The sequence below is a fragment of the Montipora capricornis genome, chromosome 8 (assembly GCF_036669925.1).
Source record: "Montipora capricornis isolate CH-2021 chromosome 8, ASM3666992v2, whole genome shotgun sequence".
Classification (NCBI taxonomy): domain Eukaryota; kingdom Metazoa; phylum Cnidaria; class Anthozoa; order Scleractinia; family Acroporidae; genus Montipora; species Montipora capricornis.
Window position 1 is genome coordinate 32,624,166 of NC_090890.1, and position 16,051 is coordinate 32,640,216.

Sequence of the window (16,051 nt, forward strand, 5' to 3'; positions counted from 1 at the left end):
AGACCCGTTTCAATGGTTTCAATATTTGCTTCAACATGCATTCAACACTTTGTTGAACCAAATGTTCGGTGCATTTGAACAGGTCTTCCAACATTGTTGAAAGCTTGTTGAATCAAGTTTAAATCGGTTTAAACTTTTATTCAACTTCGATTCACTTTTTCCTTTCTTCTCGAAAATGTTGAATGGCTTTGAAGCCGTTTCAACACTATGTTCAACAATTGTAGAACACACACATTCTCACGTCAGGCCGCAGAAGTCGATATGGCGTATTTTATCTGGACGAAAGAGGCTGGTTTGTAGTTCTTGGTTTTCGAGGAAGTGTTGGTTCTTTTTTTGTTGGCGCAATATTGGAACCATTTGAACGGCCTCCGCTCAACAGGGTCTCCAAACTACCGTTTGACACTTGGAACTTACCGTAGCAACGGATCAGTTTAATTTCTCCCAACCTGGACCCCATGCTGTGCCCTACCGATCAGTTAAGACTTAAATTGGTTTATAGGTTTTTAACAGATCTAATTTCATGCGGAACAGAATTCCATACTGTAGGCGCTGCAACACTGAAAGAAGGGTCTCCAAACTAGCGTTTGCGATTTGAAACTTATTTTAGTAACGGATCAGTTTAATTTTCTCCCAACCTGGACCCCATGCTGTTCCCCACCGAGAGTCGAATCTCGGTTGTAAGAATGTCCGAGGAACGACGAGTGGTTCAAAATCGATAACGTAATTGGCTAAGGACGAACAACCCCGGGCATAAAGCTATTTCATTAGCCATTTGCGATTTTTGGAGTCTATATCAAAAGGGAAACGCCCACATTAAAATTTAGGACTAGTCCATCATTCGTGAAGCATGTGATATAAAGTCTGCAACTGAATAGCTTCGCTTTGATAGCACATGCATTGTTCTGTGTCCTCACTCTAAAATTCGCTCATGGCAAACACCTGTCAACACCTTTTCCATTTAGAAGCATTAACGGCGTGAAAATTATATATACACGCGCTTCTGTCAGATTAAAAAAAATTCTTGCTATCGAAAGTGCATTAACAATTACTGTCAAGAATTAATTCCGTGTTGCTTGATTTGTGTCAGTGATAGTAGCCGTCTCTGGCGTAATAGTCGCCTGAATCTCCATACCATTCTTGACCTTGGTATCCATGACTCATCTGATTTCCATACTGTTGTTGATATCCCATGCTCGCATCTCCATCATAATAAGTGTCGGGGTACTGGTTCTCATTCGCGTATCCATGGGAGTACCCCTGATTGAGGTCCTGTCCATATTGTCCATACTCATACTGGCTATCTTGGTGCCCATACGGTTGAGAATATCCCTGCTGATGATAGGCCTCGGCTGGGTAACCTTGCTGGTGCCCATACATTTCAGGTGCATAATTTTGCTCTTGCTCATAATGGTCCTCATACTGATAGTATTGTTGTTGTTGTTGTTGTTGTTGTTGTTGTTGTTGTTGTTGTTGCTGCTGTGGCTGTTCGTACTGCTGCAAGTCTGCGGGACCGTACCCTACTTGATAACTTGTACCTCTTTGGTGTGGATTGGGCTGCGTAGTTTCAAAGGCCTCGTGCAGTTTTTTGCCAAAATCAGGCGCATTCCCAGTCACCGCCATTTTTCTTTGAGTTCCTTGCTGTACTTCTTTTAGTGTAGAGGTTTTCATTGGTGAACGTTGAGTCGCATTCGCACCGAAGGGAGGCTGAAAAAGGAATTTTGTCGTGTTATGAAACTACACACGGTCTTTTTGTTTTTAAGGTATATATATCCACGATGAAGTTTATTCTTGAGCTTTGAATTTATTCTCTAAAGTGTTAGTTGGCCTTATTCCTCGACAGCCGTGTTGCGCTGCTTTGCGCTGATCTGTTTTGCTATATTCTGCTTGAGAGAGAGAAAGGAAAGAAGTCGTTGCAGAATAACTGAACGACAGTAAGAACAACAAGAATCGAAACTGAAACAACTGAAAAATCGATCGTTGCTTTTTTCCTCTAAAAACGTGCAAGCACCGAACAATATAATTGATGTGTCTTACGTCGGCAAAAGGGGGCATTATTTTGCAACTGTTACGGAATTGGACTAATACACTGAATATCAACGAAAGAGTATAGGAGAGGGGAATCCCCCAAATTTGGTCCTTTTCCGATAAAAATTATTTGAAATCTATTATTTGTTCCGTGTCATACTTCTTGTTTATTTTAAAGACGACACCTCATTGGAACATTTAGTTATAAAACAAGCGATAAAAGAGGAGAACGACGTTTCGACAGTACTACGGTCATTTTCAAGTTCTAGTTCATAGATAAAAAATTCAGCATATATGCAATTTCGGAAACAATGGAATGAAAGGTAAAAAGTTAAGTATTTACATAAGAACAATACAAATAACAAAATGCGAAAATGAAGTGCACATAACAGGTGAAGAGAATGAAGACTACTACAAGTGTTAAGCAAACAGCTTTACGCAGATGAAATCACTCTGTTTGTTTAATTTTGGCTTAAGGTCCCGAATAAAAAACCTTTCAAAAATCAAGCAATCGAACTTGTTCGAGAACTTCCTCAGGATCCTAGCGTTCTTCGTGATTTCATGTGGCTCGTTTCTATGTTGTTCCCTCACATGGTTGCCGATTATGACCGATTACAGATTACTTCTATTATTTTTTATTCTCTTCACCTCTTAATATTTATTTTACTTAATATTTAGCTTTTTACCTTTCATTCCATTGTTTCAGAAATTGTATATATGCGAAATTCTTTACCCATGAACTTGAACTGGAACGTATTCTCTTGATATCATGTAAGTTCATTTGGGACTTTATCGCTTTTTCGAAAAAACAACAAAACAAAACTGAATATCCGTTTGTTTATTGTTATCCCGGAAGTAAAATAACAAAATAAGCAAGGTTTACTGGTGAATATAATGAAAATGCGTCCTTTTTTTGAGGCAAGAAATTTAAGCGGGCTCACCGACTAATATACATCTTCGCTCATACAGTATATATTACATCTTTAACTCAAAGAACTGTATGATGGTGAAGCTCAATGTACCTTTATAGCAGGGACGTTAGAGACGGCTTGAAGTAAAGGTGTCTTTTCCGTCAAAGGTGCGGCCCCTTCTTCACGGTCACTTGGGTGCAAATCTCTCCAATATTGATCAAGGAACTCTCCTAAATGCTCACATGCATCTTCGAAGATGGCCTCATCAAGAACCAAGTCAAACAGTTCCTGAATTTGGAAAAGGAAATGTTGAAATTACTTTAAAAATCGTAGTTTATATCTGCAGCTTCAAAGCCTTGCAGATGATGAGGACATGACGAAAACGTGCCGGTCAAATGCTTTGCTTTCTGAGTCTTATAAAACCTTCTCTGTCATAAGAAAGAAGTTTCCTTTCAGTTGTCTCTCTTTCGAGCGTGACCGGCTAATTTTGAATCAGTGAGTGACGCCATTTCCACTTCGTAATAGCTCTCCGATCGCGTTGTAGGTTAGTTATAGCTGACAATGGTCAGCTTGCAACAATACCGAGTGTCAAACTAAAAAACAACTAAGAAAAAGAAGAGATGTTTTTGCTCTTAGTAGAAAATTGATATACTACCTCATTGCATTGTGCAAGCTTCTGAGCTGCGACAACTTGCGCCCCTAAATTTTTTCTTTTTGATCCTCGCAGCTTTACCAATTTCTCCAGAATCTGAGGCTCCATTTTGATGTAAATAGAAATAGGAGCCAGCGAGCAGTCCAGCAGTTGCGAAGGGTGGTTGATGACGTCACAGTCGATTACTACCATCTTGAGAGATTTTGTTAATTCGTAGATTCTTTCAACTTCTTTTTGTACTTCGGCTGTTGTGAAAAGAACGATATGAATACAAAAGCGCATGAATTCAGCATATAATCCACAGATCAGCTTTCTTAATTAAATTCAGCTTATCATCACTTTATTTCACTTGATTTAAACCAAGAGGCTCACTGTCACTGAGTCAACGGCGACTGCAAACAATTTTAAAATCCTTGATGGGACCTACAATTACTCACTACATTAGCTCTCATACAATTTAATATTGAAAATATATCAAGGTCTACACCTCTAATAGAATTTGTCAGAAGTCCATATCTATTGTTAGAACAGTAGAACAGTAGCATACTTCGCTTGTGCAGTTCTTAACCAATTAAAAGACCGGATTTAGGACCCCGTGACACAAATGGACCAATCAGAGCGCGATCCATCTCATTAAACGTTCACCATGTTACTTCGGTGGAAAGCGGTCCATAGTTATGAGCATGAGCAGGAGGAGTCCATAAATGGGCATAACTTAACACAGGAGGTCCACCGGAATTGTCACGCGAACCGGAAATCGGGCCAAAGTCACTCCAAATCAAGAGAGTTCCTTCATACTCTCTTGCTCCAAATGAATTGACAAATATTAATTTTACAAGTTGGAACATGTGAGTCCCGTTTCAAAGCTCTAGCCGTCTCAAAAAGAACGACATTAGTGAATGAAAACTTATTTCTCACAATATAACATTCCTGCGAATTGTTTTAGCTCACGGTTTGCTTAAAAAATTATATCTGGCTACGTGTTGCATCTTTTTGTTCAAATGAAAACTCAAAATAAAGATTATACCGTAAACTGAAGGGCTAAGGCCAAACATGAGAAGAAATCGACACTTCTGTGTCGTGGACTTCTAAATGTGTGGACAGCTTAGTATACCAAAAAAAATTGATATAACCATTTTATAATATCATACCTGTCATTCGTGGGCCCCCGGTCTTCGCAATGTTGAATCTCTCTTTCTCGGAGGTATTATTTTTTGATCGCTTTGACAAACCGATGTCTGCATGTGTTCTGTACACTGAAATCCTAAAGTGAAGACGGGAATAATATGTCGTTCTTATAAGAAGTCGTATAGTTTGCCCACTGATAAAGTAAAGAGAAAGAGAGGGGGATTCATTCTGGTGAGAATTTATTAATGTCATAAAACCTTAGATTTTGTCAAAACACAAATTGGTCACCCTTCGAGCTTGCAGCTCAGTAGTAACTGAATTTTATGTAAGGCAACTAAAACTGGCTCCTGAACCAAAAATTACAACTTTACGCTCTCCTGATCGAGTGCGCTTGTTTCTTGCGGCAATACACTCTCGGCAAACGATATTGATGTCTTTTTCAAGTGTTAAATAAAGTTTAAGTGAATTCGCATGTCCTAAGGCCTGGGATGGACCTCTCTTTGTAAAGCCGTTAGCTCAGTTGTCATAGCCCAACCGAAGGCTGTTTGTTCGTTTTCAAAACAAAACAACAAATTATAGAACTTGTACAAAGAATGCAAACCATTCATCTCGTTCTTCTTCGAGAAAAGACGCTAGTCCGAGTCTTAAATAACATCTTATGGGACGGTCGCGGCCCATGAAGATTTGAGCAGTTCCTTAATAATCGAAAAGGCGAAGCAATCGAAGGAACTTACTTTCCACTAAACCTCTTCTTCAGAAAGTTGTATAACGCTCTGTGCATAAGATCAGTGACCTAAAAAAAGAGAAACATGTACACAAAAATGAAAAGTCCACTCGTCGTGTTTGCGCTGGATTTGTATTTGGATTTGTTATTTCATAAAACTCTTCAGAACTTGGTTTTCACAACAGGCAATAAATACACATTTTGTTAAAATTAATTTTGAGATACAGTTTCGTTTTGCCTTAACAATTTGCTGCTGGGTCAGTGCCAAGGGCATTCCCTGAATGTGGCTTTCTTGTACGGATCTATGGGTTGTGACCCTCAAAAAATGTTGCTGCATTGCTTGTTGGCCCGTAGCATCCTCGCTTACTTATTAAGGAAATCCGCTTCTACATGTACACTCTGTGGTAGCGGACATGTAGTACTTATAATTCAGTGATGTCGCATTAGGAAAAGAAATGGATTACCTCGTATCCTCTGAGGGATGGGCCAATCACTATTATGGGTCGAGTGGCTGGGACGACTTCATATGGCGGAAAGGAGATCTCACTTGAAGAACTCATCGACCCCTGACATACAAGAGATCATTTTAGTTATTCTTTTGATTTTATATGATTTGGCTTTATGAGCTTAACTTATCTTGTTGTGGCTCGATGAAAAAAAAAACTGCTCGTAAAGAGTTTTTATTGAGTAAATCTACGAGTGACTTTCCTTCGCTCTGAGTTTGGAATTTCATACCCGCGCTCCCTACTAAATCTGAAAGATAATGCTTTTCCGCATTTAATGGAATGGGTTTTTTTAGCCTCCATCCTTTTCAAATTGATATTTAACAATTATTCTTTGAAATCGAGGTGAATAGTCGTTTGCGGGCTATTGACCCGTGGCCCTTGAGGGCTAATTGTTTTAGTATCACCCAACTAGTCGGACAGAAAAATTAAGGCAATAGCAAAGTTAGCAAATGCAAGTTAAAGAAATATTTATTTGGAATAAAACGAAAGAAAGCGTCACGCTTTTCACTACTCGAGGACTGTTACTAATAGTTCTCTAGTGGCGTAGCCAATGAAAATGCAGGGTTTGCAATAGTCCGCTAGTTGGTTGATACTAATTGACGTTAATTAAGGTGAACCTTGCGAACATTATGTCTTCTCAAGTATGCGTCTCGTGGTAGCATCCTTATCGGCAACCGCGATCTTTGATTTTTTATCTTCATAAACAGGCAACCTTCCGTTTTTGGGCGCTTGAAATGTTGTAAAACTAAGCATCTTGGAATTGAAACTTTAAGTTCTCACGATGACATTATAAGTTATCATTCTAAATTACTTCCGAGTTTCGAAATCTTAGTTTATCCGTTTCTCGTTTTGAAATGACAACTCCACGTAGATGTACCATCTTGCTACGATTTGATTATGATTCCGAAAGATCATAAATATGAGATAATATCTCATACATGATCTTATCAGTGTTTTTCTGAATCAATACTTCGAGCCGTTGTATGTGATGAGTGCTCGCTGACTAGCTGTTTCTCCAGCGGCCTTGAGGTTCCCTTCCCTACCCTCCTGTTGTTCCCTACCCTCCTACCCTCCTGATGAAGTATTTGCCAAGAATGGTTCCACAGTCTTCGAGTACAAAGTAACTTAATTTTGTGGAGGAATTCAAGTAAATCTAAGCACGACCGCATGGACACGTGTTTGAAGCGCTCTTTTAGTAGCTTAAGCAATATATGCATGCATCGAAATGCTCTCAGAATTTACCAATTATCTTGCCGCGAGTGTTACATTTGCTCAACTCTTCAAGAATTTTCAATGTTCAACGTAAAAGTTAGTCATGATCAGTGCGACCGTGATTCAGACGGAAAACACACCAAAACGTATTCTCAGCTCTTGTGGAAGACAATTATAAGCATGTATTAATTTAAGATACTGGCAAACAACTTCGATAACTGGCAAACCGCAATACATTGTCATGATGTTTGAATACGAGAAACCCTCCAGGCTTCGAATATTTCATACTCCGCATTTTTTTAAACCTTTCATGCTTGAGCATTGCGTTTTACCTTTCTTAAAGATTTTTTTTTGTATTTTCAGTGATATCTACAAATTCAGAATACATGAATTGACAATCCTACCCGTTCTGTTTTTACGGACTGCCTGCGCGAAAGTGAAGGCTCCGAAAGACTTTCTCCTAGATGCTGTAGAGTGAATCGACTGTCGCCTTTGTCGTTTTCAAGCAGCGTAAAAACATGATTCGACGAAAAGTTAAAAGCTCCTTTCTTTAGCGGAAGACAAGAAGCGCGTGTCATCTTTAAGTTTGAGAGAAGTCAGTCCGTCCAGCGTCTAAATAATACATGTTTATTTTTTTTCCTCGAAGGAACATCAGCGCACTAAGTAGACTACACATTTAATGGAATAAGTTCAACCAAAAAGCCAAGAATAATTTTCACAGGTTTCTAACCAATAGGAGTGAAAGGATCTTTACAGGATATTTGCAAAACAGGTTAATGGCTTCTCTTGGGGAAATTCTTAAGGTGAAATTAAGTGAGAGCGATTCGGTCACGTTTGAGTCGAGACGCGGGCAAAAAGCTTTAACGAGTGTTCGACTCAAATTATACGTTAAAGAATTCTGGTGACAAGGAGTCAAAGCCTAATCTTTCCGTGAAAGCTCTACCTCACATGGAGAGTTTTATTTCGTACAGTCTTAAAAAATTTATTCCAATAAATAATTAAAGCTTTTTAAATCCTTTAATAACCATCTCCAATTTCGCTGCGCTGTTCGAAACTGGGGTTAACTTCATCTAAGTCATGCAGGTTTTACACTGTAATCTTAGCCGTTTTAGAAAATTACTGATAATAAATGTGATAAGGCCACAGTCTGTAAATGTAAAAGCTAAAAATTTGTTGGAAGGTCCGTGTAAACTTGCTGTCCAAGTAAATGGTAGTAGGCAGTTAACTTAGGCTTTATAATATATGACTGCTTATATATCTGAGACACGTTGATACTTTTTAAGGTTAAGGCCGAGAGAAGTGACGAGAAGCTTTAGGAACAATGACTATTTTGAACGAAATTTCCGAGCATGTATTTATCCATTTCCACATTGCAATTTGCCTCGGTTTTAGAGCGAGTCTTTGTGCGGAGTGATACAAATAAAAGTGGAGGGGCACAGGGGGGCGGGAGGGGTACGGGGGTCGGGAGAGGAAAGGGCGGGATGCAGGAGTTCTAAGAGAGCGGAAAGCGGGAGAGAAATGCAAAACGCTAATTGTCATTTATTAATGCGTTACAATACTTAAAAAAAGAACAAGAACCCAAATGATATCTGACTTGCATAAGAAATCAAGCAATTCGGTGAAATTGTAAACCCTTTAACTATGGTTGCGTCATACGTCATGAAATGTCAAGCGGCTGTCGCGATGGGGATCCCCAACATGGGTGCCGCTTTTAATCGGACCTCATTTTGAAAAAAACCTGGATCCGCCCCCAGGAAACGCGTATCAGTATCAGAGCACGAGACAATAGGCCACTTCGGAAAATACCATAATACTCTTTGTTTGTCCCTCCAAATTTTGCATAAGCATTGTTTTTGTTTTCTCTTGGGACCATTGTAAGTCCCAAGAGAAACTGGAAACGATGGTTATGCAAAATTTGGGAGGACACTGAAAGAGCATTATGGTATTTTCCGAAGTGGGCTATAGGTCGACACTAATGGCCATCCGTCAAACTAACATTGGACATTTCCTTAGAATTACACGACGCAATATCCCATCTCAATATGACAAGCTTATCGCTGTAAAAAGAATGAAAACAGGCAGAATTAGAGCTTTAGTTCAACAAGAAATAGCGTTTCTAAGCGAAGCCGCGCTGGTCTACAGTATTTAGGTATAAAAACCACTTTGAAGACGGTTAGCTTTTACTTGTTTTGCTGGGTACTACTATGCCTCGTTAGTCTGGTGGGTATTGGAGGATGCAAGGAGAACCCATCGATCCGGGTTTAACTCTGTGCCTCGCCTAATCTGAAAGTTCTCTGCACATTGAAATATTTGATTTGAAGTCTGAAGTAGATAGTACGTCGTGTAAGTTGAATAAAAAGGGAAATGTCAGTTTGTGGGATGGCAATGAGTGTTGACCGAGACAATAGGCCTTATTCACGATAGCCGCCATGTTGGTTTTCAAATTGTCATGCAAATTAGCCATTTGTTATGCTTGGGGGCAAACACTGAAAAAAAAGGCAAATCGCGGAAAATCGGCTCTTCGAAATGTTGAAATAACATTGCTAAAAGTACATTTAAGAATTTATAATTAAGTACCTTTTATAATAATTTTATATCTTTTGATTGCCTTTGACATTTTGACTTTCTACTTCGCCGATGATCTGCTCATTTTTCACTAAAAAAAACATCGAAGGAACTTGTGTAATCATATTATTTTACTACTTAGGTGATAAACATTCAATGAACGTAAAACAAATCATCTGTGTGGCTAAGATGTTCGTTATAACCTCTCGAACTCGAGTTATTTGCCCCTCAGAAGTGTGTATAGCTAATTTGCATGATAATAGCAAATCCAACATGGCGGCCATCGTAAATAAGGTCTATTGAGACTGAAGTGCAAGTTGGAACAATTAAGACCTTCGTCACTTAAGAATTAGGTAGCTAAATGACCAAGATGTGTTTTGAGTCTCCTAATTTGCATGATAATAGCAAATCCAACATGGCCGCCATCGTAAATAAGGTCTATTGAGACTGAAGTGCAAGTTGGAACAGTAAAGACCGTCGTCACTTAAGAATTAGGTAGCTATATGACCAAGATGTGTTTTGAGTCTCCTAATTTATAGGGGACTGAAAAGGGCGGGAGCCGGGAGATTATGGTAAAGGTACGGGAAGCGGGAGGTTTTCACCCCCCTGTCCCCCCCTGTCCCGCCCCTCATAAAAAGAAGTTGTGCATTTTCATGCAAAACAAACTCATTTTCATTTTAATGGCTCATATACCTTTTTACGGATACGGGAGCCATTTTGATTTCTTTTGTTTCAAATAGCTTTTATGGGATGCCCAGGGAGCAAATACATATTAATTTGCCCACTGAGCATCCCGTAATGTCTTTCGAAACAAAGGAAATCGAAATGGCTGCTGTATCTGCAAAAACGTCTATACCAAGACTTGCAATCAGTAACACGGAAATGAGCAAAATAATTAAATTTTATTGTTGTTGTTTCTTTCTGCATTCTGAACCCGCCATATTTTTTTAAGCATCTTCAAAACGTCATTAAAGAACAGGATAAAAGTATGATACCTAATTATAAAGGAACCAAGTAAGTCAAGCTACAGAAATTTGGAATTGTGGGTACATACTTGATAATCTTAACATGTTACAAAGAAGACTGACTGATTTTTTTTATCAAAAAAGATAATTAGTTAGCATCAACTGAGATAAAAATCACTACAAAAATCATTTATTAAAAATCTGAAAAAAAAAGGGAAGTGACTTTTTTTTGTCACTGGGGCACTTTAAATTAGTTGATAAACGAATGGACTTAAAGCATGATTCAGTTGCAAATGACAATGCACGTTGATGATGATGCAGTGTGCAGTGTAACGAACGAGTGCCAGCAATTACAGTCAAATCAACCACATCAGTATTATGAAAACTGGTAATGAATTTAACATACGACCGTTTGGGACAATTTTTAACATCGAGTCTTGAGACTATTAAAAATCAGATGCGTTCGTCAAGTGCGATTATGTTAGGAGTTTGAAAGCTACAATTTCGTTAATACTTTTCAAGAACTTTTAAAGCTTTAGTAGTGTTCAGTAAAAAGATAAAATACTTTAAGCAAATACATTTTTGATAAATCATCACCTGTCAAAAAGGTTGTCTTAGTTAAGACTTAAAGGAGTAGTATAACTTAAGATGCGAAATCCCCCGTGGCAAAGCTTGACTTTAGATTTTCAACAAGTTTATATTAACGGCTTAACGAAAGCCTAAAGTTGACACAATAACGGTACGAAGCATTTCAGTGGTCTTATTTCAGCAATACGCACCAAACAGTACAGTGGCGGATGGAGGCCAAGAGCTGTTTGGGGCGGTTTTTGATGTTGTTGTCTGCCGCGAAAAGTTTAGGACAGTTTAAAAGGGCTTTACTTTTAACATACATGAATAAGAAGGGGCCCTCTCTCTTCCCTTTGATCCTCTACTGCCAAAGACTGGCATGGTTATGAGTTTACACAGTAAGTGAGGATAATAATTGCTGTCAAATGCCAAGAAACTGAACCAACTGTTTTGTCTTCAAGGAAATCTCTACAAAACAAAATGTATTTTTCATGCTTCTGCATACTTCTTGATTATTCGAAGCAAATGAAAAGGTCATAGGTAAATTGTTTTGATTTAGGTATTGATGAAAAACATGATTTTTGATCTTAAAGTTTTACCGTGCCAATCTAGAAAGAAAATAGTACGTCTGGATTGGCCGGTGTCAAACTGATGTCGGGGGAATTTTTAATTACATTATTTGTTCCTAAACATCATATCGTTTGCAAAACTTTGCGATTCAATTTGGCAAGTTACATGAGATTTTGGAAGTTTCATTTCATTCACGATATTGGAAATTCCGCCAGGGCCTCACTATCCACAGTACAGCCCTCAATAAAGTTATTGCTCTAAACTTTCGGCGATATGCATTTAAAGTGATCTTGACCTATTCTGTACTGTTGGTGCAAGATTAAAAAACTAAATAAAAGATAGGCAGTATTTAAGATGGATAGGTGAACTGCCCACACAGTTGCCGTAATCAAAGATGAAATTATATCAGACAAATCCATAGTTAATCGAGCAACTGGCCGTTTTGAAAACTTTCTGCTCTCCGAAAGGAAACTGGAATTTATCTTAAAGCAGTGTTTCTTTAGCGAGTTTCCGCGATGGTGACACAGTAATGCCAGTCAGTACAACACGACAAAGGGTCCTTTGTCGTAACTTGTTGGAGGCGGTAGAGTACAGCTATCGTAACGCCGGCTGCGCAATTACCGATGAACCCCCAAGTCCGTCAACCATTTCAGATAAAAGTTGATTTTTCAAATGAATGCCAAAAATAGTCTCATTTAGGCACGCTTGCAGACACAGTTTCATTTACTGTAAATGAATAAAAAATGAATGAATAGAGTGCTTTATTGGTCTTTCGGTTAAGGACTGAACGAAAATCGCCGTTTTGGAATAATGGCGAATTCAAATTATCAAGTTTGTTAATATTGATGCCATTCCTTGGGTTTGCTGAACTCGTCATGTGGATTTGGTAACCTATAAGTTTTTGTTGCTTCGTTATTTACCGAATCACAGTTGAAGGAAAGTCTTACCCTCAAAAGAACACAATAATATTTCAACGAACATGCATCGGGGTTGGTTAATGTATATATTTACCTTCCTTCTTTTTCCTCCGGATTCAATATCCATAATAGAGATCCTCAAACTTACTGAACTGACTAAACAATTGAATTTATATCTACAAAGAAAATGCAGCTATCAGACCTTTCGAATGCTTCATCGGGCGAGTAAATTCTGTAGTGACTTAATCGTTTAGAGGTCAATATTGCAATTTCGTAATTTACCGCATCCGCACAAAAATAAGAATAAAAACTTGAAACTAAATATTATATTAAGATATCCATATGGATTTAGTAGCGTAGAAAAGCTTCGTTTTTTTCCTTATACATACTTCCCTCATAAAATAACTTTGCATAAAAAAATGCCTGTCATTCAGACAGCAAACATGTCTGGAAGATCGAAGGAAACTAAAGACTCTGATTGCAATTTAAATAAGTTGTATTCCCACACCTTATCGACTAGATGCACAGATCTATTATATAATCAGTCACCTTAGACAAAACCTGAATATAAAAGAATCTTCGAGCCATGAGCAAGTCACCGCTCAACCTGTGTAGGTGTACGCCATTTGTTTTCTAATTTATTTCAAATAATCGAAAATGTAAGTGAATTTGAATTACAAAATTTTAACGCTCGAAGTTGGCTGTGAAGAATGGTTGCGAAGGTATTGATTTATGTGCTTAAATGCAATGGAAGTAGTAGACGCTATTGTGTGGTAGTTAGATTCAAGACCGAAGCCTAGACTTCCCATATTATATTAAATTAAAAGAGTCTGGTATAATAGTGCGAAGCGTGAGAAAAAAAGGCTGAAAAATCGCCACCTACAAATTTTACAATGCGGTCGATTTGGTGGAAGTGAACATAATAGAAAGCTTTTTATTCTGTCTAGGAAGGCAGGCGTAACACCGAAGTCATATCGAAATTCCCATCTTTCAAACGATGTTTCTACGTGAAGACAATGGAAAATTATTCTAATAAGCTTTGGTAGGGATGTCCTCGAATACCACTGGATGCCAAAAGCCCAAAAAATAAAATAAAATAAAATTCTATGAACTAATAAAGTATTCCTCAGTCGGTGCTTATTTGTTCGTTTACTGTAATAAATTTGAAGACAAACCTGATTTCTGCTTCTTCCAAAAGCACGGAATTCCTCGTCACTCATAGCTGAATCTTAGAAACGTGCTAATAGTTAAGTCGATTGCTTGTGTACATCTCATAAAAATTCATAAAAAACTCCAAAATAGTCTTATAGGTTTCCTAATTTGATCGTAGTTTTTGTGACGTAAGCAAATGGATGACAAAGCCGCGACATAACCATGGAGAGTTCCATGCTAATTTAAACTAAAAAATAGCGAAAAAAAACCTGTGTAAATGTAAACGAAAAACAGTGTCAAATTCGAATTCCTCGAAAGGGGATGTAGCAGAGTTTTAAAGCGAAAATATACTTTCTATCATAGACAATTTACTTTGAAAACATGGTATTTAGAGTCCCTACATTGTTTTTTTTTTTCCTCTAGATTACCCTGCATAAGTTTATTTCTTAATCCTGGTTAGCGAACATTCTCGAGCAAGTCTCACTAAAGACATACATTTCGGCAAAAGTCGGAATAGCTTTGCGAGTATTTTATTGACTAAGTCCGCCTTATCTTGTCTATACAGAGCCTATATTTTACTTTCCTCGAACACCTGCAAGCCGGTTTCAGTCTACGCAACTTCAGTGCATTTTCTTTTGCCTTCAGATAGCTATTCACCTCTGCGATGGACAATCAGTTTAGTTCGACAAAACTGATTTGTCCATCACTCACTGATTAGGGTTGCCTCCCAGCTGGACATCAGTTTCTGGTTATGAAAAATTTAAAGTTGCCAAAGAGATGAATGGTTTTCCGTTTGTGAATTTAGTAGATACGTATAGAGTAGAGAGACGCGTGTGTGTATTCGGGTGATCTACGATCACCTGAAAAGCCAGGAAAACGGGATAACTTTAAAGCATTTTTTCAAAGTGATTCGGTCTTCAAAATTAAAAGCTTTGAACATGTAAGAGTTTTCTAAGAAAGAATGGCTTTGTTTTGAAATTCCCTTCCGCCATTGTTTTTGAAAAGCTAGCACACCTACAAAACTTCGCAATTTACAAAACTACAGAAACTAAACTTCGAGGCTTTTATCCAAATGTTTAAAAACTCAATTTTAAGAAATTTCCCAATTACGACAAATCTTGATTTTTGATACCCTGTTTAAATGAAAACTAAAACTTTTGACGGTTAATGAAAACTTGATAAACCTTGGACCACCACTTAAAGGTCAACAAAGGAATTTGAGTCTGAAGCTAAGATAGATATTGCAGTTGTATATTGTTTCCGGCAACGAAAACAACCGTATAAAAAGTTTTATTTACAAGTCGATGTTTTGTCCGGTAGATGCGGAAAAAAGTTGACTGGATTTGACCACATCTGGGGACCAAACACAATGCTTTGCCCCAGTAAACAAGCATGTTGCTTTGTCACCATGGGTTTTGAACTTACGCAACTTTCACCTAAGTCAAAGTTAAACACTACTTTTGCGTAAAAAAAGAGGTGACTACAAGTTGTGCTTAGTTGTGATTATTCTATGTTCGCGTAGGCTTCATTAACGATTTGCGTAAGTTAATGGAGTTTTAGCCACCATGCAACACTACAATAAATATGAAAAAAGTCGTTAATATTACTTAAAGACATGAAGAACAGGATAGAGGCTCCGAGAGACTCACTCGGGTCGTCATACCACTACATTTTGGAATATAGACCTTATTGCTCAATAACGGATGTATTTTGCGACTTCATGTCTCAAGAATTACATACAGAATCGATAATAAAAGTACAGACAGATATATATGTAGTATTTCTTACCAGCAAACCATGAATTCACCTCAAAGCACAATTATTTAGCATGGGCTTTGGCTCATGGCCAAGAAAATACCTATCACTGGTCTTCTATCGGTACAATTTTGACGCGCTAGGTAATATTTTCAATGAAGTGACTTCAGCGACTTTTTCAATTCGAAGTCAATAAACATATAGCCATTGTACGTCGATGTTTTTGCGCGTACACTTCCCAACGCCAAAATTTCAAATTCTAATTTATCTAAATGCGTGAATGTCATTTTCGATGATAACTTTCATATTTAGCAACTAGATCATAAATAAACGGTTTCCCATCACAAACTCACCCTCTTGCCGATTAAACTCTTTTTCTGCGTTACTTGATCAAAGCCTTCG

At 38.0% G+C, this 16,051-nt stretch overlaps 1 protein-coding gene across 7 annotated transcripts in view; it reads right to left on the reverse strand.

The window, feature by feature from the left end:
• Positions 1-415: 415 nt before the first annotated feature.
• LOC138059828 (voltage-dependent L-type calcium channel subunit beta-2-like) overlaps positions 416-16,051 on the reverse strand; it is a 16,851-nt gene continuing 1,215 nt past the window's right edge. Inside the window, exons 1-8 of one of the 7 annotated variants that reach the window (XM_068905458.1) lie at positions 16,003-16,051; positions 12,837-12,918; positions 5,905-6,006; positions 5,451-5,509; positions 4,740-4,852; positions 3,592-3,833; positions 3,048-3,224; positions 416-1,704 (exon numbers count right to left, since the gene is read on the reverse strand). The exon at positions 16,003-16,051 is cut by the window's right edge and continues 82 nt beyond it. In XM_068905458.1, coding sequence (XP_068761559.1) covers positions 1,084-1,704; positions 3,048-3,224; positions 3,592-3,833; positions 4,740-4,852; positions 5,451-5,509; positions 5,905-6,006; positions 12,837-12,869 — 1,347 coding nt within the window. In that variant the 5' untranslated portion in view covers positions 12,870-12,918; positions 16,003-16,051 and the 3' untranslated portion in view covers positions 416-1,083. Of the gene's footprint in view, positions 1,705-3,047; positions 3,225-3,591; positions 3,834-4,739; positions 4,853-5,450; positions 5,510-5,904; positions 6,007-7,562; positions 7,737-12,836; positions 12,919-13,917; positions 14,005-15,682; positions 15,699-16,002 lie in introns of those variants that run through there. The other 6 variants (XM_068905460.1, XM_068905459.1, XM_068905456.1 and 3 more) reach the window with 6 other exon arrangements.